The sequence below is a fragment of the Jatropha curcas genome, chromosome 5 (genome assembly GCF_041381405.1).
Source record: "Jatropha curcas cultivar XTBG-Jc1 chromosome 5, XTBG_Jcur_1.0, whole genome shotgun sequence".
NCBI lineage: Eukaryota > Viridiplantae > Streptophyta > Magnoliopsida > Malpighiales > Euphorbiaceae > Jatropha > Jatropha curcas.
This window is the reverse complement of record NC_143155.1, coordinates 3,403,270-3,430,792: the sequence shown is the minus strand read 5'-3', so window position 1 is coordinate 3,430,792 and position 27,523 is coordinate 3,403,270. Positions and strand designations below refer to the sequence as shown.

The following is a 27,523-nucleotide window of genomic DNA, read 5'->3' as shown; positions in this document are numbered from 1 at the left end:
GATGAGAGAATGTACAGGCACATTGAAAGTTTCAGGCCGTTAATTGGTCCATCGCCGGAAAAGACAATTTACTGTTATTGAGAGTTGATATTACTAATGGGCAACATTGTCAATTTACTGTTACCATAACCGTAAATTCTTCACGCGTCTTACATATATAAATATATTAGTAATTAGTAATTTGTTTAGTAATACTTGTTACAGTACATTATACAAAGATGAGGTCTCTGTTTTTTTTTTCTTATAATTTTTTACTACCCTCTCACAAGATCCCAATGACACAATTACCCCTAAGTCATAATCAAAATCCCAATTTGACCTCAACTATAAATAAAGTCCTGCTCACCGTTGTCTCTGGAACTATCTTTCCCTCACTTTCTCAGCAACCAAGCACGGTCGGTTCCTACCAAAATTCCCCATGGCCACAATCAGTCTCCGCAAGGGCAACACCCGTCTTCCGCCGGAGGTAAACCGAGTCCTCTACGTGCGAAACCTTCCGTTCAACATATCAAGTGAGGAGATGTACGATATTTTCGGTAAATATGGTGCGATTCGCCAAATCCGAATCGGAACGAACAAGGATACCAGAGGAACCGCCTTTGTAGTGTATGAAGATATCTACGATGCCAAAACAGCGGTGGACCACTTGTCGGGTTTTAATGTCGCGAATAGGTATTTGATTGTTTTGTATTATCAACAGGCGAAGATGAGCAAGAAGTTTGATCAGAAGAAGAAAGAGGAGGAGATTGCTAGGATGCAAGAGAAGTATGGAGTTTCTACTAAAGATAAGTAGACCTTTTAATTCCGAAAAAAAAGTTATTTTGTATTTGGGGATTTAGTTTCTTGTTCTTTAGTTATATGTTGTAGTGTATATTTGGATGATATTGGTCTAATACCATGTTATTTTAGCCTTTTTCATCTATTTGTCTTATGACTGTTTGATTCCTGTGATAGTCTTTAAGTGTGTTTTTGAGCCCCTTATTGAATTTAGAGATCTTAATCCTTTATTGTGGTTTGGAATTGGAACCCTTTGTGTTATGGAAGTTGAATTTTGGTCTTTTGTTTTTGGAAATTGTAGTTCCTTTTACAATTTGAACTTGGTAGAAGAAAGGAGAAATCTGCACTTGTATTTATGTCTATTAAGTTTGGTTTATTTTTAGGGAAAGAGATTAACTTGTTCTGCCTTATGACTAGAACTGAGTGTTAAAGTGAATTATTGAAACTGAAAAGTAATTTGCTAATTTATTATTCAGGAAATTGCATTTGCAAAATGGGTTGATGATGCTTGTGATGAACATCTATTTCTGCCTTTTGTTAAGCAGTGGGTAGTTATTACCCCTTCTAAATTTAATTACAGAGTAAGCTAAAAAAAAAAAAAATGAAATATTGAAATTTTTGTAACTTAAATTATGGTAACATATGCAATAATTGATTTTCATGGGATAGGTACTGTATTCAGTTAGTCTGGATTTTTGCAATGAAAGCATCTTACTATTTGAGAATGATTGAATATAGAAGAATAAGACAAGATTCTCAGCCCTAGGCAATTTAAATGAATGTGATTTAGATTTTTGTTTCCAAGTGTAGATTACGAAAAATCAAATATGATTTCCAATTCAAATAGCAAGTATTTAAATTGAAAAACCATTCAAATGGAACCCTATACTCATATTTAGCATGTATAGCTTAGGAATGACATATGGGTATATTTGCCTTTTAATTCTTATAAAATTGGGATGTTTTAGTTCCTAGAGCTTGAGAATTTTGGTATGTTGAATTCCTATTTTATTAGTATGTACATATATCCATTATTGGGCCAAATATTTAAATTCACTGCTGAACTTTATTATTTAATCATATGGTAACGTTATCTAATATTTCAACTTATAAAATACAACTATTAAACGCTTCAACTTGCAAAAGCATTTTATTGAACATTTTAACTAATAAAATTAGATAAACACTTATTAGATGGTTGGAAAATGTGAATTATTGTTCCAATATTACTAAAACTTGTAATTTTAAAGACATAATAGATGTCCCTCAAAGTTAAGGGTGCTACTAGATTAAAGTCATAAAATTCAGGGGTGAGTTTATATTTTTTGCCATTATTTTTCGTGTTTCTTGGTACTGTTGTTGAAGAGTTATTCTGTTGTTTCTATCACTGAGCTTTGTCTTGCATTCAAGTACAATGTGGTTATATATAGAAGTGATGGATTTCTAACAAAGTAACAGGTTTTGCATATACATGCATCTTTGTGGCTGGCATGGCCTTTCCGGGTAAGGTTAAATTTCTACTGGGAAGAAGGAACTGAGCCATATTTGGTTGGTTGTGGAATTCAGAATTAGATGCAATTCCTTCGTTTAAATTTCTTTTTTTTTTTTATTTGGTCAATAAGGGAATATTACCTTTTTCTTGATATTTTTAGATTTTATTAACGAGAATCTATGTTGACATTTGAATACAATTTTTGATGTAGTCAACAAATTAACTTGTAATAACAGAGTATTTTGAATATATATATTTATTTCTATTTCTACTATTACTTAATCAAATTAACTTGCTATTACTTGTACTGAAGTATTACAAATTAACTGCTGAACCACAAAGCCAAGCAGTGATTGTAATGCCGCACAGATGATGCAACCAAAACCTCTAATTCTTCCTCAAGAACTTCTCAGGCTCCGGTTTAGTAGTGGGAATAGCGATGTCTATTTCCTTTTTTTGGCTACTATGTTTATCACTTTGTTTATCATTTAGGATTTTTGCTTGGCAAAAAGTTTTGAACAGTAAAGAGAACGAATGCCTTGTTTCACTCTGGCCTAAATCTGACCTGGAATGACCATTTAAGAAACAAGAAATGTTATTTCATAATCTTGAAAAACATTTTTCTGTTAAGGAAAATGAATAATATATCAAAATATACAACATATAAACTCTAGTACAAAATCAAGTTCGATACTGCTCAATGAATTTAATCAGGCTGTAAGTCTCAGCATCTGGCCTGGCACCCACTAAAATCATCCTTCTCAGGAGACCGGGAACATAAGTTTTGGCCTTCACATAAGCTTTTATTAGTGTATTGTACACAAAAGCATGTCTTGTATACCTTGCTTTGCTGATTTCATCAAACGATTTCATCAAACAATTTCTCAACATTAACTATATCACCTTTCTCTGCAAAAATTTCAATAATTGCAAGAGTAGTCTCCAACCATGGCGTCGAATTCCTTACCTTATTGCTTGTTTTCAATTGCATCCCCTTTTCTAGAGCTTTCAAGGCTTCCTCCACTAGTTCGGCCTTCAAACAACCCAAGGCAAGATGTGGATAAGTAATGGCATTTGGTTTGCCCCCATTTATCTCCATTTCCCTGAAAATTGCAGTCGCCTTCTGAATAAGCCCATATTTGCAGTACACAGATAACATGGAATAGAATTGCTCTGATGATTTCAACTCTTTTAATGATTTCATCTCTAACCAAAGCTCTTCAGCTCGACCGATCTGCCCAATTCTACCAAATGCTTCAATTGCCAACATATAACCTTTAAACCTAACATGCGGGAGTTCGTGCACAATGCCCCAAGTCCTCTCTAATTCTTTCACCTTCCCCAAATATCCATACAATATAATCAAAACATCTAGAGTTGACCAGTTCTCTCCCGTGCGGCACTTCTCCACAGCTTGAACGTATGCTTCAGCTATACAGTCTGGCAACAGCATGCGGCGTAGCTAATATGCAGAAAGATATCTCATTCGGCTGAACATTGAATTTCTTCATTTCGCCAAATACCTTCACCAACCCTTCAATGTTGTGTTCATTAGCTTCAATTTTCATCAGAATATTGTATGTAGAGACATGAGGAGCCACCTTATCGGCCTTCATCTGTGCCAAGATTTTTGGTATCATTTTTTATTTTCCTACGGCAGGGGAAGAATGAAGGATTATAAGGCGATTATACGGTACTAACCCTAAACAGTCATCGTTCACTGCGACTGTGTTGTTGGTTCCTAATCGAATATGGTTAGTAAACTTTATCGTCTGTGCTCGTACCTTCTCAAATCTCTGTCTGCTTTTTTTCCGAGATCCCACATGTTTTTCCTATATGAGCTATTTATCTAAGTTCGTTCTGTTACTGAATAATTTTAGTATTATGATGGAATTGGTGTGTTTTTGTAGCTCTTTTGTATCTTGATGATGTGCACTAGTTTTGAATTGATGTATTGTTCAGGATTGCTCTGTTTGTGTTCTACTAAGGCTTTATATTCTGTCAATCCAAACTTGCCTCCCTAACTTTCGGCCATACGGCCAACATTAGTTGGGACAACCTTCTTTGATGCCTCCAATCAGTCACTAGATCATCTTTTATCTTCAATATCATCAGAAAATCTGAGAAATAGTAAATTGAACAAGAGTTTATGGTTCTTGGTTTCTCGACATCTGATGTCGCACCTGTAGATGGCTGCTGTGAGTGCAATCTCCTTGTCAATCTTTTCCAAATTCTAACCACGGCATTTGTTGACTCCATCTGACTAAAGAATGTAGAACCCATTTACCAATACTAAGGGAAGTTCTGTCTCTTTGGCTTCTTTGATGGAGATTCATGTGTAATGTTCTTGTTAGGCATCAGCTCTGATACCAGTTGTTGGGTATCAGCTCTGATACCACTCTTGTTAGGCCCTTTCAACCAATTAAGAGAAAATTAACGTAGCGGAAAAGTAAAATTGTGACACACAGAAATTTACGTGGTTCACCCTCAACTGTTTAGTGCTACGTCCACGGGACAAACTCCGAATCATTCTTCTACTATTAACAATAGTAGGTACACAGAGAGTAATATAAAAATAGTGGCACTCACAGTGTTTCCCAAAAAACACTCCAAAATAATTTCCTCACTATTTTTCTCACCCCTAATTTTAGGAAACTCATCCTAAAACTAGAAAACTCTCTCGCTACATTTTTTCTCTTCTTTCTTCTGTGTGTAGTGTGTTCTGCCTCTGCCTCTATTTATAGGCAGGTTAACGCGTAGAAATGCCATGTACAACTCCTGCCGTGTACAACTCCATTTCCTTCCATTTTTGACTTCCTTTATTTTCCTTTCAAATTTATTGTGGGTCCCACTTGAGTGGGCACACAACCACAACAAATCTCCCCCTGCACACTCAAGTGAGGACGTTAACCATCATCATCCCTGCAGCTATAATCTATTAGATCTGCCCACCATCTTGTACCGCCGCTACAACTTTGCGGGACACGCCGCCGGACCTCCTTTTGTCGGGAAGACTTTCGACACAAGACACCACCTGCAGATCTTTTTTTTTTGTCTTGGTTCTATTGTTACATTGCAACTCTTTGCACGCTTCAGTAATTTTGACTGCCACGATACGGCTCCCCCTGCAAATGTGATTAGATATCCTGATGTAGACTTTCTCGAGTCAACATCCCCAGCCATATCTGCATCGGTATAACCGACTAATACTCGCTTCTCATCTCCAAAGTATAAACATACTTTGGTTGTACCTCGAAGATCCATTTCACTGCAGTCCAATGTTCCTTTCCAAGATTTGAAAGAAACCGACTCACTACTCCGACTGAGTGAGCAATATCTGGCCGTGTACAAACCATGGCATACATCAAGCTTCCAACTGCTGAAGCATATGAAATCTTTTCCATTCTTCCTTCTCTCCATCCGTAGAAGGGCACTGTTTAGAACTTAATTTAAAGTGATTAGTAAGAGGCAACTAACCGCTTTTGCGTTCTCCATTCTAAACCTTTGAAGTACTTTCTCAATGTACTTCTCTTGTGACAACCATAATTTCTTGGTTCTTCGATTTCTTGTAATCTTCATGCCAAGAATTTGCTTTGTTGTTCCCAAGTCTCTCACGCAAAGACTTACTAGATTTCTGACCAACAATCAACCACATAGAGCAAAAACAATGTAGTCATCAACAGAGAATTTCTTCATAAAAACACAGTGATCTGAAGTAGTCTTTCTGTAGCCTTGCTCCCCCATAACAAACTCAAACTTCTTGTACCACTGTCTAAGTGCCTGCTTCAAGCCGTACAGACTTTTCTTCAGTTTGCAAACACAATCCTCTTTTTCTACGAAACCCTCTGACTGCTCCATGTATATTTCTGAGATATTGTCCACCTCAGCAAACACTGGCCCACTCTGCTCTGAGTCGCTGGCCACTGGACTTTTGAGATATCGTCCACCTCTGCAAACACTGGCCCACTCTGCTCTGAGTTGCTGGCCACCATGTTATGTCTGTCATCCACCTCTGCAAACACTTGCCCACTCTGCTTTGAGTCGCTGGCAACTGTGTTATGTCTGTCATGAACCTTTGCAAACACTGCCCACTCTGCTCTGAGTCGCTGGCAATTGTGTTATGTCTGTCGTCCACCTTTGCAAAAATTGGCCCACTCTGCTCTGAGTCGCTGGCCACTGTGGACTTTCTGAGATGTCGTCCACCTCTGCAAACACTGGCCCACTCTGCTCTGAGTCGCTGGCCACTAGACTTTCTGAGATATCGTCCACCTCTGCAAACACTAGCCCACTCTGCTCTGAGTAGCTGGCCACCGTGTTATGTCTGTCATCCACCTCTGCAAACACTTGCCCACTCTACTCTGAGTCGCTGGCAACTGTGTTATGTCTGTCGTCCACCTTTGCAAACACTGCCCACTCTGCTCTGAGTCGCTGGCAACTGTGTTATGTCTGTCGTCCACCTTTGCAAACACTGCCCACTCTACTTTGAGTCGCTGGCAATTGTGTTATGTCTGTCGTCCACCTTTGCAAAAATTGGCCCACTCTGCTCTAAGTCGCTGGCCACTGTGGACTTTCTGAGATGTCGTCCACCTCTGCAAACACTTGCCCACTCTACTCTGAGTCGCTGGCAACTGTGTTATGTCTCTTGTTCACTTTGACTTGTGCAGAATATCTTCACCAACATAAACCGTATACGTGAACAGTAGGATACGTGAATAGTGATCATGAATAGTAACAGTATACTCGAATAGTAACTGTATGCATGAATAGTAACTGTACATGTGAATAGTACTATGCATGAATAGTGCTGGGCTTAAGCTCTAACGCCAATAGTAACTATTCACCATCAACCGCGAGTTACTATTCTACTATTCATCACTAAGTCGATTTTGCAACGTCTTTCCGAGCGGACAACACCAATGGACTCGTCGTAATTTTCTCTTCATCGTGGTATATTTATTTTCAAAATATATCCACGGATCCGGTACCGCTATCTGACCGGTTGGACCTGCCAAAACTTTCGGCTCTGATACCACTTTGTTAGGATATCGACTCTGATACCAGTTTGTTGGGCATCAGCTCTGATACCACTCGTTGGGCCCTTTCAACCGATTAAGAGAAAATTAACACAGCGGAATAATAAACTTGTGACACACAGAAATTTACGTGGTTCACCCTCAACTGTTTAGGGCTACGTCCACGGGACAAACTCCGAATCATTCTTCTACTATTAACAATAGTAGGTACACAGAGAGTAATATAAAAATAGTGGCACTCACAGTGTTTCCCAAAAAACACTCCAAAATAATTTCCTCACTATTTTTCTCACCCCTAATTTTAGGAAACTCATCCTAAAACTAGAAAACTCTCTCGCTATATTTTTTTCTCTTCTTTCTTCTGTGTGTAGTGTGTTCTGCCTCTGCCTCTATTTATAGGCAGGTTAACGCGTAGAAATGCCATGTACAACTCCTGCCGTGTAAAACTCCATTTCCTTCCATTTTTGACTTCCTTTATTTTCCTTTCAAATTTATTGTGGGTCCCACTTGAGGGGCACACAACCACAACAGTTCTAACATAAAGGAAATCTCAGTATGCTTGATTGAGATTTTATTTATTCTGGGAGGTATGAATTAGTTGTGCTAAGTTAGCTAAGTTTTAATATAATAAATGTAGAATAAAATTAAAGTTCCTGGATTTGAATGTTAATTTCATATGGGTAAAGAATCCTGATCGAACAGGATCATGATCTTAAGGTTTTAAATATATATTTACATAATTAATCAATAATATCACTAATATTTTTAAAACGGTTCACTTTCTTTCTTTTAAATAATTAATAGTATCATTATTATTTATTTTCTTCATTTTCTTTTCTCTATTATTACAGAATATACGTTGATGTTTATTTCAATATAAATGAAACTATAAATAAAATCAAATCATACTTTCAACAGAAAGAAATAGATTTGTTGTAAACAATATAAAACTATTTTCATGACATTTTATTGATATGAGCTTGGTCAATATGATGTTGGCATGGAACTACGGAGTGTATTTAATTTTTGATAATCAACTAAGGTATAATTCTGTGATTTATAAATTATTCTGTAACTATTAGATTAAAATTTATTTTTTAATATCATTATGTGTGATAGAGAAATATTTTATACAAAATTGATGTTTATGTTTTGTTTTGTGAAGAGAGATGGCAGTACTTCTTAACCTATTCCAAATCAAAGCAATTTTGATGATTTTTTTAAATTTATGCTCGGATTTTATATTATTTATTCAAAATAAATTCAAATAATTGATATTTATAAAGATTATTTTAAAATTTATTAAAATATTTCTAGAACTTAAAAATTTTCAACTTAATTATAAACATGACATGGATGCAGATTTGAGGATAAATCTTTTTGAGGAAGGGAAGAATGATATGGATAAACCATCACTCATCCATGGAGCTCAAGGGAGCAAGGAGCATAACAAGGGAAACCCATTGATACTTCCCAGTGGGCCAATTATGAGAAGTCGTGCAAAGAGATATGGGCAGCCATATCTTTATACGTTCAAAAACAAGTTATACAAGAGCTCCATAACCTTGCTTTCAACAGTGCTGTGTGGAGCTTACATTGCTTGAAGCGAATGTGGAACTACCTAAAGACAAGTTGTGAGGAGTGGTGCAAAACTGAATTTGCAGCATGTAGCACGTCCGTCCTGGGTAGCATGCTTTGGTCGTGCTAGGGTCTGACTTTGGCACAATTAGTTAGTCCATTTGTGTTAGTTTTGAGTTGTAATGGGTTGGGCCACAAATAAATTCGGTCACCCTCTTATCTTATCCTTAATTTGTTTGGTTTAGTTATTCTTATCTTTAGTTGGTTTAGATTAGTTAATCCTTCTCCTTAATTTGTTTGGATTAGTTATCATTTATCCTTAGTTTTTTTGGATTAGTTATTCCTTATCCTTAATTTGTTTGGATTAGTTATTCTAAATCTTTTAGGGATCAGGCCTTTAGATTTAGTATAAATAGTTTGTTATGTTGTCAAACAAATCATTCAATGAATTAATAAAATCTTCAAATTTGTTCATGCTTTTGGTGTGTTCTTTGATTAGAGTGATTGTGAGATTACTTTCCTCTAATTGCATTAAGAATCAAGGTAAACTTATCAATTTATTTATAGTATTTATCTTATTCTTCTTTACTCTATTATTGGTGTTTTTGCTTCTTTAAACTTCGGGTGCCATGAAGGGGTATATATATATATTAATCATTTTGCAAGAATTCGAGAAAAATTACTCTTATTATTTTATTTTTTTTAGACATTAATGAGTATAATATATAAAATATTTGGGTTCTTGAAAATAATTATTTATTATAATAAAAATAGCATCTTTTATTTTTAAATATTATATAGCATTTGCACACAAAAAATGGGAATACAACTAGTTTCCTTATAGTTAGTTATTGTGATTGCGACTATGCTAGTGATTTGGATAAATGTCGATCGACTATTGGTTATGTGTTTACTATTGCTAAAGCACCGTGAGTTGAAAGTCTACCTTATAGTCAACAGTGGCTTTGTCTACTATAAAGACAAAGTATATGGCAATCATAGATGTTGTTAAGGAAGCAATTTGACTTCAAGGGTTGCTTGATGAATTGAGAGTTGGACAAGAGCACATAGAAGTGCATTGTGATAGTCAGAGTGCTATTCATTTAGCAAAGAACCAAGTAAGGACGAAGCATATCGATGTTTGATATCACTTTGTGCGAGTGATTATGGAAGAAGGTGACATACTACTTCAGAAGATCAAAATGACCAAAAATTCTATTGATATGATGATGAAAGCAGTGATAACTGTCGAGTTCAAACATTGTTTGGACTTGATAAATACTGTTGAAAATTGAGTTGTGCCCTTCGAGGGCAAGGAGAAGGTGAAAAAATTTCTAATTCTAGTGAATTTGGAAAATTCAAGTCAAGGTGGAGATTTGTCAAATAATGACTTGAATTTTTTGTCTATGTCACGATAGCCTATGAGTGCAAAATTAAGGACATTAGGCAATAGCGTATGTCCAAGGTAAAGAGGAAAAATCAACCATAAGCGATAGCCTATGGAGGAGATTGACATGCACATGCGATAATTTGACTGCCAAATAGGGACCAAAATGAGCGCTTGGCCTGTCATTTTTTAGTTTCCCGAGGTTATGTCTCCATTCTGTGAATGATAGCTCATATCAAGTTCCATTCAATGTACGCTAGCTCATGATGGGACAGAAAGTAAAAATTGCCTCCCATGAAACTACAATCTTGAGTAGCCTTCAAGCAAGCCCTCAGCTATAAATACAAGGCTTGGGAAGACAGAAGTCACGCAGTGAAGTGGAGAGCTTGGGTGAAACATAGTGCGAGAGACAAATATATATCATTTTCTGCTCTTAGTTTAGGAACGATAATTTTGATCATATTAATTACTGGTACAATTTATAAGCGAGAAAACATTGTGAGATTTCAAGTATATATTTAGGTTTAGGGATTTGAATGTTATTTTCCGTTTATATTTGTTCTTTCACTATCATTGATGGATTTTGTCTCCTTCGCTCATGGATGTAGGCTTCGCCGAACCACGTAAATCTTTTGGGTCTCCTGTTGGTGCAACATTATTGAGTTTTGATTTATTTCTATTTAATAATTGTCACTATACTCCGCAACATTTGCTCTATCCATGATAATGAAATCTACAATTTCACTTAAAGAGCGCCGAACAATTCATCCCAACACTTGTTTGTAATCAGAATACATTTTAACATATCAGATAATCATTCATCGATTAAATTTGCAACTACACTTAACAAAATTGACATTAGGAACCTCAAAATTATGTAAATATATAGAATCAAATAGTAAATAAGGAATAATTACTATAATATCCCTACATAATGCGTAATTCATTAGGGATTCTCCGTTTTTTTTTTTAAATATATTAAAATATCTTTATATATCAGTTCCATTATACTTTTTAGTCCTTCCATTCATTTTATGAACTTTTTACCATTAATTGGTATTTAAAAGATAAAAATGCCCTTTACTTTATAATTGAATTTTTTATTTTATCTTTCTCTCTCTTTTTCTTTTTCCTCTTCTTCTCCTTCAAATCATCTTTTCCTCTTTTCTCCTTCAGATCATCTATTCACCATCTCTTCTTTTCAGATTCATTTTCCTTCAAGTCTTCTATTCACCATCTCTTCTTCTCAGATTCATCTTCTTTCTTGTTTTAATTTCTAATATTTCTTTATTTCAGTTGCTTTGTTCTTTTAAGTTTCTTTGATTTGATTTTGAGGTTTGTTTTTAAGATATCATCAAAAAATAATATTTTATTCATTAAATTGGATATAGCTTTAAATTAGAGTGCTGTTATAATTAAAATTGAAATTCATAATACTAGAAGAAAAAAGTTAGATTTAAGGTAGAGTTAAAACTACCCACAAAGTTTGGGGTATTTTTGATGATTTAGCCAACTACCACTGTATCAAACATGAGACATTACAGAATGCAAATTTATGATAAACTACAAATGGAATCCAACCAATCCATAATAGTCACATATCATCAGCGGTTAACCAAAACTGCATAACTTAAGAGAACGACACGAATTTATAAACCATCTCAACTATTTAACAGACACCTCCAGCAACTGATGCCAAGATGCCCATGACTAACTTTATCTTGCATGTTTTAGCAATATCGACAGCATGAAAATACCGGCAAAGCTCACTTCAAGCAAAACTATCTCATCTCAAGCCTTTTGCTTCGCTTGCTTCATTAGATCTACAAATTCCCCAAACGCTGCAGTAAAAAGAAATCATATTTCACCATCGTGGAAGACACTCTATGCGATATAATTCATAACACATGTATATGCACAAATATATGAACTGGGAAAAAGGACCAACAACATCATTAAAAAGCTGAAAGAAATAGTAAAGAGACACTCATTCACCAATAAATTCTTCTTTCTTTCAGCTGTCAGACATTTAGCATACTCTGACAGTATACCTTTATAAACTAAAATATGAAAAGAGAAATAGCATTTCACACAGAAGAGGGAAAAGTGGGAAAATCTCATTTTACCAGTATCTGAATCGTGAGGGCCAGGGGATGCCTCAGGGTGGTATTGAAGTGACATGATGTTTAGTGCCGGATAAGCAAGACCAGCACAGCTTCCATCATTCAGATTGATATAAGTCACTTCCACACCCTCAGGAAGTGATGCTGGGTCAACTGCGTAGTTGTGATTCTGCAATGTCAAGAATTTCAAAACTGAAAATTTGGCAGAAAGCAATAAGTTTGGAATTCAAATACGTGTGCAAGTAAAAACATTCAAATGTGCAACAGCGAGAGCTTCATTACCAAATTCTAGTTCGACTGCATTATAATATGACTATCCCCAGTATGCTTTCGCTTTTATTAGCAGTAATTTAACATGCATGGTAAACATATAATGAAATCAGATTTTTGATAACAACTCAAATCCAAGTCCATCTTTTACTTTACTGTATAGTATCAGTAAAATTTAATCCTTTGTTCCAACTCCACCCCTTTCGATGACTTCAAGTATTCACCTAGCACAGCTCAAAAGTTTGTTTGAAGCATATTGAAACTTTTAATAGATGAACTCACCTGAGCACTAATCTCAACACGGTTTTGCCGAACATTACGAACTGGATGATTTCCTCCATGGTGGCCAAACTTCATTTTAAATGTTTTACCACCCAACGCCTGACCAAGCAATTGATGGCCCATGCAAATTCCAAAAACAGGAACCTTCCCTAGTAATTCCTTGACTGTTTGAACAGCATAAGGAACTGCAGATGGGTCTCCAGGGCCATTGCTGAAAAGAACTCCATCTGGCTTCAACTTTAGAGTTTCTAGGGCAGGCCACTTTGAAGGAACCACAGTGATTTTACAGCCATAAGAGGCTAAGCGCCTCAGTATATTATGCTTGATCCCAAAATCGTACGCAACAACCTTCAATTCAGAAAGATATGTCAACAAGTGTAAGAGCAAATTTTAGATAGAGATTTATTCAGCTTAAAATAAACTTAAAATAGTGATACTAACATGGTAGACCTCTCCACTTCCTTTAGAGTTAAAATCCCATTCTGGGTTTGTTTGATCAATCCATTCATAAGGGGATGTGCAAGAGACATCACTTATCAAATCAACACCTGCAAAAATGAACCAATTAAATTAGAACTTTTAGTCCTCTACAATATTTGCAACTATATCAAGCTGCATAATCTCTTTCTTACCAACAATGTCCCATGATTTAGACATTTGCAGAAGTTCCTCATCTGTCTTGGAATCTTCTGTGCTCAATACACCAATAAGGCTTCCATCTTGTCTCAATCTGCGAGTGATTGCACGTGTATCAACATCATCTGTGATAGAAAGAATTGAACTCGGGAATTAGAGTTTCAGACAACTAAAGTTCATTGGCACAAAAACACCTAATTACAACATAGAACACATAATAAACAATCAGCACTAGAATTTAGCTTACATATCCCCATGATGTTCCGCTCTGCTAAATAATCACCAATGGTTTTGGTACATCTCCAATTTGAAGTACTGAAATACAGTGATCAGAAACTTTAACAGATGCAATAAGCAGACATCAATAGTCATAGGCAAAGTGAAGACGCATTCTACTAACAAAGCAGGGGAAGGCGAAAGAATACCTGATACTTAAGCTCCTGATCACCAAACCAGCAAGGAAACATTGCCTTGACTCTTCATCATCTGGCAATCAAAGGCATCAAAATTAGATTCCAATACTAGATATTTTACATATTAAGCCATGGTTTGAAATGGCATTTGACCCACCAAAATTTACTCCAGTGTTTCCAATATGTGGATTTGTCATCAAAACAAATTGGCCAGCGTAACTAGGATCTGTAAGAATTTCTTGATACCTGCCACATGAGTAAATAAGAGTAGTTAAATTAGACTCCAAGATTGACTCCCATGCAACTTAACCAGTTCAATTCAACAACCATAACTTTATTGTTTAATACATCACATATAAATTGCAAAATGTGGTTAATGTTGCATTGGGCTCTTGCACAGGTCTAGAGTATCAGAATGCACATGGCTGTTATACTTGTTCAACAATAAAACTCTTAAGGCACACAAACTCGGCCAAAAAGGAAGCAAGAATCGGAAGCAACTTGAAGAAGATATTTATATGCATTGTTATTGCTAATATTTTTATTCATTTGTCTGCTTCACTATGTTTTTTATTCCGTGTTACATGACAGCGACATGCTACACTAAAGAAGTCCATAAACACTGTCCTCGATGAGCAAAAAGGATGACAGTGGTGAAGAAAAAAGCAAATCAAGGCAACTGCTAGGGGGACTTTTATTGTGTGGATGAGTAAGTCCAATGCCCATCATATGGAGCTCCTTGCACTAAAAATTTCAGAACATCCACCGTTCAAGAAGTTGAAGAACAATTAAAAGTAGAGGTCACAAGGCCCAAAGTGTAACAGTCCGCCTTCTTCCCCATTCTGAAACTAGCTTCTTACTCTAACCCTCATTTCAAATCCCTTTCTCCCTCTAAATGCAAGTGCATGTGCATCCATTTCTTGCACAGATGAATAAGGTCAAGTAAGAAATAATGGTGCATGAAAGACCCCAAGTTTTGGCAGCATGTTGACCTCGGATTACATGCATGCACCAAGGTCATTATGTCAACATTGGTCATTGAGAATATCAAGAACTGATTCCCAGGTACCAAGGCCACAGGGGTGGACAAGGAAAATTTGAGGATGTAAACATCTAACTGTGACATGAGATGAGGATGTAAAAGTTGGTGTGACAGTAAAATTAAATGTACTTTGTAGCAAGCTAAGCAGTAAGCATGCCATCACAACAACTTGCTAGCACATAAGAAAACATAAGAATACCAAAAGAAAAGCCTCTTCTACCTTCTCTACATGTTAGCTAGCAGATATAAGATATGATGCTAAACCATGTTAGTTCATCTTACCCTGTCAAAGATGTATTGAATACCACCTCACCCACTTGGGTTCCCGTGGCACCAAATGACTTGGCCCTCCAAATTGACCCATCTTCAAGTACAAGTCTAGCATCGGAAGTTTTCCAAGGCCTCTCTGCCAAACCTAAGGCTCAGCAACAAAGTTCCATCAGGTCGATCTTAACTAAGTCCAATTTTTGTCCTTTTTGGGTGGAAAATCAACAGAAATAAGTAAATTCAACAAATAACAAAAAAAAAAAAAAAAAAAAAAAAGGCTAAGCATCAGAAAATATACATATTTATATTTGAAAAAAATAAGTTACTAATGAACAATGTTCTGGAAAACAGAATAACTAGAGCTTCCAAACAATTAAAAAGGAAAAACCAGGAACCACTTGGATCAATGTGCTGATCAGACCCTAAAACCCAAGTTAAAATATATTCAAACCGTTCTGAACAAGTACATAAATCTCTAAATATTCGACATGTTCTATTTTTCTCTATTTATATTGACGCTGAACTGTTTCTTTTGCAATGAAATAAAATCCACATATTATCTGGTAGTTACACCACCTCATTTTCCATTTTTGAGGCCAATTACACAATGGCAAAACTTGTAATAAAAATGCTCTATTAGTTAAAATATGAATTAGGGAAAACTTCACAAAACTTAAAACATTCCAATTCTTGACAGCAATTAGGAACTCAGGGCACTGGTAATCCAGTTCAAGGAATGTACATGATCAAAGAAATCAGTTTAGATGAGTAAATTAGACATTTTTATATGTAATTAATATCGCTCCCAGGCCTTCCACATAAACATCATATAGAAATGTTATTACTTAAGTAGAAAATTCAAGCTAAGCCAAAAACAATTCTTTGCAGATTTCATGTACAAGAATATGAACTGGGAATGAAAGGTAAGGAGAGAGAATGGCATTTCTACCAGTGGCAGCACCGTCGGAAGAGACAGGAGAAGAGCAACGAATGGTGAAAATTCTCAAAGCTGCCTTTTTCGGTTTCGGGACGTTAGTTAACGTCGAAGCAAATTTGGACTTCCATGTATTCGTCACTGCAACGTCCATGGTCTCTGTCCGCCTTTCGCTGCAGGAACTTTAGGGTTTTGTATATTACTCTCTCTCTCTCTCTTTTGTTTTTTTTTTTTTTAATGATATTTCTGATTCTTTGCTGCTTATAATCTCATTTTTAGCCCTGTTCTTGTAAATTACTAAATTTTTTTTATTAATATGGCATAAAATTTAATAAATTTATTGAAAAGTGAATGATCAAAAATCAAAACTATTTGTTCTTTTAGTTTTGTAGTTATTCTTGTTCTTTGTTTGCAAATAATTACTATTGCCAAGCAACATAAAAGTTCTTCACTGCAATGCCACATGTATCTTGCATTAACTTTATATATACAGAAAAATTAAAATTTTGTTATTATTTCTCGCTAGGTTATATTTCCGCTATTTATTATTTCTTGTTGCTAGGTTACAGATGAGGGTAGAGATTTATATAAGGAGTTGGTGCATGAGTTTGTTAAATTGAGTTTTAAGGACAATCATTTTTCTAAATATAAATTTTTGTAAAATTATATTTGGATATAATGAAAATTTGTTTAAATTTTTGAATATATTTTGCATTATTGGCACTATATTTATTTTCCCTTTTAACGATTAATTACTTATATTTGCTACCAAAAAGGAAAAATAAAATATACTAAAACCCTCAGAGAAGGAAAATAGAGCATTCAACAACAAAGTCAATTAGGTACAAGCTTATGACCCTCTTCTACGATTTCATTTTCGTTTCACTTGTGTTCTTCACCGAAAAATCGATTTATGTTCTATGATTTTATTTTCATTTTCATCTTCTTTCATCTGTTCTTTTTTCTATTCTTTTTCTCTTTGTTCTTCTTTCTGCATTTGATTCTGTTTATATTTTATTCTTCCTAAACTATTTTACAGTCCATTTGATTCCATTTCTCGTCTTCTTCTCCATCGATATTGGCTACGGATTTCTACAGATTTCTAAATTTCAGATGAGTTATTTTTATTGATTATTGTACAAAACTCTGTCTGCATTTTGAATTGATATATATATATATATATATATGCACCATACAAATATATTTGTGTTAATACAATCATAAGACTGGCCTTCTAAAATAGGACTCTTCAAAAGGGTCAACGCAAGGATCTTACTTGCAAAGCAATCTCTGGAGTTTTCCCTTATCCGAACACATCGAATGCAGCTATTGAATCTGCCCGGCTAGCTTGACCGATACGATTGATTGGTCTGTGTGCCTCTCTTATTACTTTTTTGTATTCCCCTGTTCTTCGGATACAATTCGATCCTTCTACGGCCAATACCAACCCGTTTGATAAAAGAAGTAATTGGTATTGCAATGTGTTAATTGAAGTATACATATATATTGTTGATATATATATATATATATACACACACATACAAAAGGTACAATTGGGTTTATTACCCATCGGCTGAATGAAAAAAGAAAAAAAAAAAAAATTCAAAATCCTATTATTCATCCACATTTAAAAAAGTACATGTTTGAAGAAGGTGATATTTAATATCCATCAACTGACGAGAGATTGATTTCCAAAATTGAGAGACTAATTTATTTGGAATATAATTTTGTTTTATCTTCATTACTTTTAAAACTTTATTTTTGTAAGTGAATATTTTTTTTAAAAAAAAAACAAAAGACCAAGGGCCAGAACAACATGTAAAAGACTAAAAGTTTTGTTTACAATCATCACCGGCTTCCTCGGGTCACAGCAGGAAGAGGTTGAACAGCAGCAAGGGGGTTCACTTGGTATGAAAATGTGAGCTGCCACAAGTCCACCAAAGCCTTCTTTATGGATAAAACTTGTCTCCTAATAATCCTGAAATGTAAGATATATCAAAACTTCTAGGACACGAAACAAACAGAACTTAAATGTTTAAATTTTAAGTTGTGACAATAAAGAAACGGATGATAGACAGCAGGAAGAACAAATCTTACCCCTTTAAATTAGTTTGTTTCCTTCTGAGAACATAATACATAACAAACATCAAGCATCCCAGCAAAATCTTCCTGTTGGTTATGGCCAATCGAAAATTACCAAACTTCAAATTGATAGTACGGAACCACCAGAAACATGGGTCTACACGCCTGGAATATTTCAAAATTGAATCTTTTGTAAAGTGCTCCTCACTAGGCAGGTAACTGGTTTTTGAAACTTCTGAAGATCTATCAGAAACAATGAATTCTTTTGATGATGGACCAGGAGCTTCATGGTTATGATGAGCTGGCAAAACTGACGTGCGTTGTGTTGGATTGGTGGCTTTGGCAGAGTACATGGAGTGTAATCTTCTCAAAAGTTCCTAGGAGAAGACATAGCAAAATAACAAGATAGTATAGAGTGCTACTAAAAGTGCGCATGAGCACAGACCTCTCTAATCAATGGAACAACATACAGCTAAAGTATACAGTATTTAAGTATTCCATGCAAAAGATAAAATAATGGATATATTTTATATATATATATATATATATATATATATATATCTCAGTGCTGCTTCTAGATAAAATCATAAAACCATTAGATTTATTTTACCTTCTACACTCATAAAACTATAATGATTCTATTATTCAAAACAAGAGTTTAACTTGATTTTACTTGATTTAGTGTTTGTGTCTCAAATCATTGACATGTTTATTCTAACAAGGCCGTAAAATTGTTGGAGTCAACTTGCATTTTTTACAACAATTCTTGTTTACAAAATTTCACTATTGAGTTCACAGCTCTGCATTTGAAATTTTGTTGTGAATAACAAGTTACTACAATTTTCATTGATTTTAAGCATGTCCCAGCTGCAGTATTGGTATGGCAGTACTTGCACTGGCCAGTGATGGTGCCAGAGGTAGTACAGTTGTTTAGCAAATAAGCACATAATTAACTTTAGGCCAATATTTCAAAGAATTTAGAGATAAAATAGATACTTTATAATTGGTAAAATTTGGAAAAAAAAAAGTATGAATATCAACAGTTACAGTTATCGTCATTCATAGTAATAACTAGGGTAATACAGATTGATAAAGATTCTATTAACACACCCTTTTATGCAGGTCAAATAATATTTTAATGTCATTTTTCTATTTTCAACAAGTCTTAAACAATCACCTGCATAGTTCAAGTGTCTATCTATGAATGCACCAATAGTCATCATAAATATATAAATGTACTCATAAAGGACTAGATGTGAACATGTGCACAGAAATCACTCCAATCAAGCAATAAAAGTGGCTGACACCAACAAAAATGCAAAGTGTAAAATTACCTGTCGTCTTTCCTCAGGTAATGCAGCTTTCTCAACCCAAGAAATTGCAAGGTCCAAATCTTTCGAAGATTTTCCAAGAAGTGTCACAGCATAGATTTCAACAATCGCCACATATTCATCAACCCCCAAAATATTCCTATCATCACATTCTTGCTGCTCACTGGCAGCTACTTGTGAACCAACAAGAACATAATGTTCTCCATCCACAAAATGCCACTTGCTAAGGAACTCCTCGAGAAACTCTCGAACGCCTGATGATGAACCTTGTGAAATCTTAAAGCATGCCCTGACAAATGAAAATCATATAAAATGGATATTCTTGCACCCATATCCATAGGAATTACCTTTTTCATCACTATACCTTTCAATAATTTATAATTAATTATCCACAATAATATTCCATGACAGAAATGGAAACATAAAAGAAAAAAGAAGTGTTGGTCAAATATTCTTAAGGTTCAATGCATGCCTAGCAGTATACTGGAAAACACAATAGAGGTTTCCTGAACTTAGGGTTTTCTTTTTTTATTTTTTTAATTTTTATTTTTTTTTTAAAAAAAAGAAAAAAAAAGAAGAAAAACTTTGGGAGGTTTTCAACAGTGAGCTGTCCTTTTGAAGGCCAAAGCAAAACAAGTCCTTGGAAAGATCAAGATCTTTCAACTTTCAAGCAATAAACTCCATAGTCTCAGGTAACAACGTATGACATTTACACACTATCTATGCCAATACTCTTGTTCATATGTGCATAGGAGTTGATACCTAACTGCTTAAAAACTTGGTAATTAAGAAATATTATTTTACTGTAGTAAAATTAAAACTTAATGTCACTAAATCAAATAGTTCAGGGGTTTAGTAGAACACACCTTTAGTTGGAGAGCTCATTATTAAGAATTAGAAAGTTCAGTGCTTTTCAGTGGCCTGACTATGCCTTCTCTTTTTTGGTGCAATTGAAAGGAAGTGAGGAAAACTTTTAACAAGTTTTATAATACTCATTCCTAGGTGATTTCTGATCTTAGAGTCTCTTACTTTCTAAATCTTTGATCTCTTCATTAAGGCCTTAAGAGTTCTAGGTCTTACCTATGTGTTTAGTGTAACAAGGAAGAAAAAGAGGAAGGAGGAATATGAGAAAAAGAATTGTGGAAGCAGCATAGTAATTTTAATAGAAGGAAATAAAGAAGTAAATATGTCTTTAAAGAAAAATTAAGCATCATTGATTCTTAAGAGGTGTTTTGTTCACATTTCTGCTATCTCCTAAATGTTCCTTTTCACCTTTTTTAGGGATAACTTCAGCATCGACAAGTAGGAACAATGACTGACTTTTTAATGGAACCAAAAGATATACATTCTTATGCACAAAACATTGCACTAAGATCATCTAACCACAGCTGTCTTGAATGAAACAGTGAAAATTTTTATTTGTAAATAAACAAATCAAGTATCAGAAAACCACTGCGAATGTGAAACAAAATGCCTTTCTCACATTTTTAAATGATTCTCCCAACTAAATATGAAATAGTAAAAAGGTAATGAGTCAAACAAGTAAGAGTACCCAGTGCGAAGAACTTGAACAGGGATAGCATCTGCAGAAATGAAAAGTGCTTTGAGCTCATTCAAAATGTCAGATGCCCTGCAGAAAAGCAAATAGTTCATTTTGTTACAATTTGATATTTCCATTTAGCTTCGCATATGTTCATTTCTATGTGCCATGCAAATCTGACACTTAGAATACTGTTATAAGAAGTTTTTGCTTCTTTTATTCGTTATGGGAATCCTTATAAAAGAGGACACAGAAAGGGCCACATCTCTGTGAAGTTATGATGAATGATAGACTTTGTACCTTGAATAAGATATCATCCTGCACCATTTATCATTTTAGTTCTGCAACTACATTCCTAGCTAAGCCATCTAACCAGTTCCTCAGGCTTTCTTACAAGGGCTTCTAATCTAATTGTACATCTTCATTTGCTAAATTTGCACTAATGACCAACCTTTTGTAATCTGTCTAACTTGATCAGTAGCAACATAATCATTTCGCTGAATGCTGAAATGCAAAGGAAGATACTAGAAATCATGCAATGGGAAGAGAAAGCAACACCATATGATGGCCACATAGACATATTTTTTAAGAAATGGGTGAATCAGATCAACGAAAGCAATGATTGCTATCAATTGAAATAAGCATCAAAGATAGTTGAAATTGCCATTCTGGACTCGAATAATTAACTAGACAAATTACAGATGGGTCATCAAAACGACTTAATTGAACTAGCTTCCGAAAAATAAAAATAAAAAACAACTAGGTGCCTAGGTCATAATGATTAACTAGGGGAAATAACTATATATTCATAATTGAAATTTGAAAAGAACAAAATTGTGTGTACCTGAAAACTACCAATTGCCAAATATAAAGCTAAATTACTTCTCTCAATTAATTTATCACCTCTCACCAAAATATATCCAGCAACATCATTAGCATAATATATGTTTGCTCCATTAGCATCTAAAGAAATCTTTTTTAAGTTGGAATTACATTTTTATTTAGTTACTAGCCTACCATGACTATTGAATAAAAGTTGGAAATAATTAATTTCTTTTCCCATTCTTCAAACATTGAATTGCAAATACCTTGCAGTTGCAGATAGACACAATACTGTAAGCTCCTAATCCCGAAATTTGCAATAATTACATTCAAATATCCACCAAAAATAAGTATTTTCCATAGTGAACAGCATAAGGAAACGATAACCAATCCATTGTCCCTTCAGAGTAGGAAAGGTTCTATAAGGAGACTTTAGAAAGACTCAAACTTGCACCTTTCCGTAGTTGCAGCCCCAATAATTGTACCATTTGCATAAAACATGTAACAAAAACTTTAAAAAAAAAAAAAAAGAGAAGAAACTTGACGCATTAGCAAGATTACTAAGAAATAGGTACCTGCCCAGTTGGTTCAAGGACTGAACCAACACCATACCAGCCGATACCTTCATGTCGTACAACTCAAAGCCCTCCTCACTTCCACTGGGCAAGTTGTTGTTGTTGTTGTGACATATTCTCTTCAAAACCGAGGTAGCTACTGATGCAGCCTCCTCATACATAGAGGCAACAAGGTAACTGTAAATATCATATCAAATTAAAATGAAATTAAAATCCACATAATGGGTTCTCGAATTCAGACACAAGAATCCAAGAAAGAAAGAGAATTACCTCTCTGAACGTTCAATTTGTTCCCAAATTGCAGGGATTGAATCCATGGCAGCCATTTCCATCTTCTCTTTCTCTGGCTTACTATTCCCTTTCAGAGAACGTAGAATATGAAGGAGAAGAAGCAGAAGAAGAAAGCTCCGTTCTTTATTGAGCCCAGTCCAACTTGGGCCCAAAGCCCAAATAGTTATTGGAGCGATCCACCCTCAATTAATTAAATTCCTTCAGTTTTCTTCCCTCTTTCTCTAGCCTAGCATTGTTCTTTTCTCCGCTCTCGCTACTAGTTCCTGCGGCGCCCACTTGAACTTGCCTAGTTACTAGCACGGCCATAAACATTGGCCGGCTATTTCAAATTCCGGCGACGGAGGCGAAGTTGAGGTACAAAAATCTGTCATTTCCAAATAATTATTTGTTTATTTTATGTGCTAAATGAATTTGCAAATGCCCGTGTAATAATAATAAGCACAAATCTGTTGTTAAGTAATATGTTTGAAGCTTATTTAACTAGTTGGAAGCTTGAGTTTGATTATGGATATGCATGATTTTCTTTTCTGGGGTATTTTAAGTGTAATTTATGATTATCTGGATTGACCCTTAACCAGATGAGGACTTTGGTTGGCATTCTGGAAAGAGGCAGACCCTTCTTTTTCTCTAGGATTCTCTTCATGGCTCCTCAGAGAATTCATGTTTTTCCTAGGAAGGTAATAATTACTTTTCTCTCACCCTCTTTTCTATTATTGTAAATTTTTAGGAATTGTTATTGTTTGCGACTCGAGACTAGGGAGTTTGTTTGATGTTGTTTTCTTTCTTTATGTTTTTTTTAATTGAAAAAATTGATGATTATACCTCTAATACAGAGTTGTATGATATCCATCCCAGTTGCTTCCACTTGGATCTCTCCTCTTGTTATGGGAATTACTGAAATTATTGTCAATTATAAGCTAATTGCAAGCCAGGCATCTCTAGATGAAGAGGAGGTTTTAGAAAGAAACTTGAATCAGATTTTTTCAGCCATTGAAAATGCACCGAAGTCCACAGCAAAAATTTGTGCTGCTTATATTGAGAATCTATGCAAAGCTGGAGATATTTCTATTGCTGCTAGAGTGCTGCAATCTTTGTGGAATAAAAACATCTTCCTTGGCCCTGATGCTTATAATATTGTTTTAGCAGCAGCGGGAGAAAGAAATAACATTGAAATTTTGTCCCAGGTTTTCAGGGATCTAGTAATGTCTTATAGATCTTTGCCTTCAACTTCCTATTTTAATCTTGCCAAGGGTTTTGTAAATAATAATGATCATGTCCTGTTATTGAGACTTGTAAAAGAAGTATCTGAGCTTGCATATCCGAGAAGTACTCTGGTTATAAATAGAATCATCTTCGCCTTTGCTGAATCTAGGCAGTTTGACAAAGCCCTACTGATATTTGATCGAATGAAGGAGTTGAGATGTAAACCAGATTTGGTCACGCATAACACTGTTTTGGATATTTTAGGTCGTGCAGAGAGAATAGATGAAATGCTCCATGAATTTGGTTCCATGAAGGAAGCAGGAATTATCCCAGATTTTATATCTTACAATACATTATTAAACCACTTGCAGAAGGCAGGAAGGTTGGAATTGTGTTTGGTATACATAAAGGAAATGGGTGAGAGTGGAATTGAACCAGATTTGCTAACATATACTGCATTAATTCATGGTTTGGGCCGATTAGGGAAGATTGAGGAATCATTGAGACTCTTCAGTGAGATGAAGATGAAGCAGGTCCATCCATCAATCTATATATATCGATCGCTAATCAATAGTTCAAAGAAAATGGGAAAGATGGAGTTGGCGATGGCCCTTTTGGAGGAGATGAATGCATCTCTTCCAAATCTGGCTGGTCCAGGTGATTTCAAACGAAAAGGCAGAAAGTAAAGCACACAAAAGTCTATAGTTTTTTGGCATAACTGCTTAGTAAAGCACTGAGACCATTTGCACATCATGCAAATTGTAGAAATGTCTCTGACTGAATAATGGTATGTATCTAAACTTCTTGCTACCATATCTTCATTTTATTATGAATTCTTTCAGCAGAAATTATCCTAGAATTTAACTATTCTGCCCTCGTTTCAGGCCTACATGCAATTATCATTCTTGTTCCATGGTGCTTAGCTAGCTCATTGCTGAGATGAGTTTAATTTTAACCTATATGAAAGGCAGCTATTATTATTGAATTAAGTGCCGCAATAACTTGAAGAGAAAGCACATGAAACATCTAAGATATGGATGCCATAAACAGGAACCAATTAAAGAAACAGGTCAGTTTTAAGTATCCTTATCTCATTTCGTCTTATGTTTTGCCTTGTGGATGTTGCTCACTTGTGCCGATATCATTTGCTCGCTTTGTTGTGGATTTGTGAATTTTTTAAATATCACTTGCTGGATTGTTGCTGATCTCATTGGTTGCTTAGTAGTGGTGTAGTTGATATTGTTTTTTGAGCTATTTTGTTCCTCTTTGGGTGAGTGAGTTTGGTGGAGTTCCTGAGGCTTTGAGCTTGGTGGATTTCCTGAGGCTTTCCCTCAGTTTAACTAGTTCTTCTGACTTTTTATGAAATTTGTTATTGCATATGCTTGAATTTTGAGAGCATGATGTGCTGATTTGGCTGGGATATATGAACACAGATGTGTGGATGAATCTTGTTTTGGCTGAATATGTTGGGAACTTGAGTTTTAAAAGTAGATTTTGTGTTTGCTTGACTTCAGATTTGGCAGTTTTTGATTAGCTTTTCTGGATGCAATTTGTGGGAATTTGATGGAAGTTTCTCTCTGGCGTTTTCCTTGATTTTGAAAATTGCGGGTGGTCATTTTAACATAATTTCTCTGATGATTTGGATGTACAATTCAATTTCAGTTGTAACATTCCATTTCAGTCTCAACAATTCCATAATAAGTGATCCCATTTTTCTATCGGGTCGAGGGAGAGACCAAAGTCTTTCTCATGCTTTGTGCTCTCAATTGAGCATTTGGGAACTCTGTTTGAGCTAAACTTCAATGCAATTTGGGTAGGAATTGTTGAGAGGACTATTTGGCCGCCTTCTAAAGTTTTTCATTGAATGAATTTCAATGCTGTTTTAGTAGGAATTATTGCAGGGAAAATCTTTCCTCCTTTTCTTAACCTTAATCTCTTATGGTAGAGATGTTCTCTATACGTTTCTTTTTCACTTGTTCCCTTGTTGTCTTTTCCTCTTCATTTTCAATAACCCATGTCGTGACACTACTTGTCTTACTGCAGCAAATAAAATGTTTGAGAGCAGTTGACTACATTCGTGGATCTTGAGGACAAAGGCTGCTCTTTGAATTGCAACAAGTGTGCTTAGTGCTTAAGAACTTGATGGATATGTTTGAAGATGTACTCTTTTCTTTTCAAATTGTGATTAATAAGCTCAGTGCTTGTCAGGACTGATGCATTGTGATCATCGAGAGTTGCAGACTTCAGACTTCAGCACCGGAGTAATTCTTTTCTTTTTATTTTTTATTTTTTCTTCTTTTTCAGTTTTTGTATTCTTGTATTATTTTTCAGTTTGACCCCACAGTTTGTGCTTGTATGCACAGTTGCCGCAGGCTCAACGAATAGTTGATGCCATAACCAATCGATAAATGCACGTATCCAGAAAAAAAACAAATGCACATATCCAGGGCTTTTTGTTTTTTCGCTGTCTCTAAGTATTTTACTTCTTGTTTGATACTGTACATTATTAGGTTTGGCTTTGTAGTCATTATTTTGCAATCTAAATTTATTATTGATAATGATGATCATGAACTGCTCTGACAATTCATAGTGCCTGTTTACTGGACTAGATTTCTCAATATTACAGTTTTAGTTGCCAAATTGTTATTTTGTTCAATTTTTTTTTTCATGGTACGAGGATTAAATAGATAAATTGCACCTTTTTTTTTTCCTAGATAGAACAGAAATTATGTATCCATGTGAAGAAAAATTACTTCTAGTGTTGTGTTCATTTGTTAAATAGAGATATCAAAAATATAAAATTTGATATATTTTAGTGCGAAAACTGTAGTTTGTTTGTTTTTTTTTTTTTTTTTATAACAATTACAAATCAAATTGTGTTTTTCCAAAACTAAGAAAATGAGTAGGGAACACCTTTCCTAGTAGAAATATGAATTTTTTTTTAAATTTTTATGGAAAATAACATATAAAACTGTATGTTATTCTTTTATGGAAAAACATATATATATATATATATATATATACACTCTTTTCATATGATTTTGTGAGAAAAGTCCCTCGATAGGGGTTTAATTTATGAGTCTAACATATAAAATTTGACTTGTTTAAGTCAAACTTCCGGTTCAATTACTCTCTCTGTTAAAATTAAGTAAAGGCTTAAATAACATAATATTAGATTATCGTCCATGTTGAATTGGTATTTTTTTTATTATTTTCTATTTTTATTTAATTTAATATTGACATTGATTGACTTGAAATTTAATATCATTAATATTTTTTTAAATAAATTCAGTTATCTAAATATAAACTAAATTAATAGCATTAATTATTGTGATTATGAATTCATTTTTTAATACTTAATTGAATTAATATTATTAATAATATTATTTTAAGTAATCAAACTTTTCAATTTGTTTAATATCATATATTTAATTGTTTAATAATG

General features: G+C 34.7%; 4 protein-coding genes and 1 pseudogene across 5 annotated transcripts; 2 read left to right on the top strand and 3 right to left on the bottom strand.

The window, feature by feature from the left end:
* Nucleotides 1–346: 346 nt before the first annotated feature.
* On the top strand, nt 347–918 carry LOC105628948 (RNA-binding (RRM/RBD/RNP motifs) family protein). Its single transcript, XM_012210442.4, has one exon. The coding sequence runs from the start codon at nt 419–421 to the stop codon at nt 791–793; it is 375 nt and encodes a 124-aa protein (XP_012065832.1). The 5' UTR covers nt 347–418; the 3' UTR covers nt 794–918.
* A 1,882-nt stretch (nt 919–2,800) lies between these two features.
* LOC105629003 (pentatricopeptide repeat-containing protein At1g07590, mitochondrial pseudogene) lies at nt 2,801–4,552 on the bottom strand (annotated as a pseudogene).
* Nucleotides 4,553–11,729: 7,177 nt separating this feature from the next.
* Nucleotides 11,730–16,481, bottom strand: LOC105628947 (carbamoyl phosphate synthase small chain, chloroplastic). Its single transcript, XM_089721965.1, has 10 exons — nt 16,250–16,481; nt 15,316–15,448; nt 14,149–14,237; nt 14,004–14,064; nt 13,826–13,893; nt 13,575–13,703; nt 13,384–13,490; nt 12,943–13,290; nt 12,394–12,559; nt 11,730–12,108 (listed from the first exon to the last, which is right to left on the bottom strand). The coding sequence occupies exons 1-10, from the start codon at nt 16,386–16,388 to the stop codon at nt 12,059–12,061; spliced, it is 1,290 nt and encodes a 429-aa protein (XP_089578091.1). The 5' UTR covers nt 16,389–16,481; the 3' UTR covers nt 11,730–12,058.
* A 1,437-nt stretch (nt 16,482–17,918) lies between these two features.
* Nucleotides 17,919–23,008, bottom strand: APEM9 (3-phosphoinositide-dependent protein kinase-1). The gene is made up of 6 exons (XM_089721729.1): nt 22,855–23,008; nt 22,585–22,761; nt 21,200–21,277; nt 19,651–19,936; nt 18,332–18,693; nt 17,919–18,212 (listed from the first exon to the last, which is right to left on the bottom strand). The coding sequence occupies exons 1-6, from the start codon at nt 22,914–22,916 to the stop codon at nt 18,083–18,085; spliced, it is 1,095 nt and encodes a 364-aa protein (XP_089577855.1). The 5' UTR covers nt 22,917–23,008; the 3' UTR covers nt 17,919–18,082.
* Nucleotides 23,009–23,078: 70 nt separating this feature from the next.
* LOC149496084 (Tetratricopeptide repeat (TPR)-like superfamily protein) lies at nt 23,079–26,645 on the top strand. Of its 2 annotated transcripts, none has more exons than XM_089721727.1 (5): nt 23,079–23,229; nt 23,454–23,552; nt 23,709–24,865; nt 24,963–25,147; nt 26,122–26,645. In XM_089721727.1, exons 2-3 carry the CDS (start codon nt 23,454–23,456, stop codon nt 24,762–24,764), a joined length of 1,155 nt encoding a protein of 384 aa, XP_089577853.1. In that variant the 5' UTR covers nt 23,079–23,229; the 3' UTR covers nt 24,765–24,865; nt 24,963–25,147; nt 26,122–26,645. The 2 variants fall into 2 exon arrangements, with proteins under 2 accessions (XP_089577853.1, XP_089577854.1); XM_089721728.1 differs by having other exon boundaries at nt 23,104–23,229; nt 23,731–24,865.
* Nucleotides 26,646–27,523: the final 878 nt, after the last annotated feature.

Bases quoted from the DNA above. Each gene is read 5' to 3' on its own strand.
- LOC105628948 (XM_012210442.4), top strand. From the start codon at position 419: ATGGCCACAATCAGTCTCCGCAAGGGCAACACCCGTCTTCCGCCGGAG.
- LOC105628947 (XM_089721965.1), bottom strand. From the start codon at position 16,388: ATGGACGTTGCAGTGACGAATACATGGAAGTCCAAATTTGCTTCGACG. The intron at 13,704-13,825 runs GTAAGCTAAATT...TTTCTATCACAG, and splicing joins GCGGAACATCATGGGGATAT to ATGATGTTGATACACGTGCA. The intron at 12,560-12,942 runs GTGAGTTCATCT...TTGACATTGCAG, and splicing joins GTGTTGAGATTAGTGCTCAG to AATCACAACTACGCAGTTGA.
- APEM9 (XM_089721729.1), bottom strand. From the start codon at position 22,916: ATGGAAATGGCTGCCATGGATTCAATCCCTGCAATTTGGGAACAAATT. The intron at 18,694-19,650 runs GTAATTTTACAC...GTCTTCTCCTAG, and splicing joins TACCTGAGGAAAGACGACAG to GAACTTTTGAGAAGATTACA. The intron at 18,213-18,331 runs GTAAGATTTGTT...CTTACATTTCAG, and splicing joins AAACAAACTAATTTAAAGGG to GATTATTAGGAGACAAGTTT.
- LOC149496084 (XM_089721727.1), top strand. From the start codon at position 23,454: ATGAGGACTTTGGTTGGCATTCTGGAAAGAGGCAGACCCTTCTTTTTC. The intron at 23,553-23,708 runs GTAATAATTACT...CCTCTAATACAG, and splicing joins TTCATGTTTTTCCTAGGAAG to AGTTGTATGATATCCATCCC.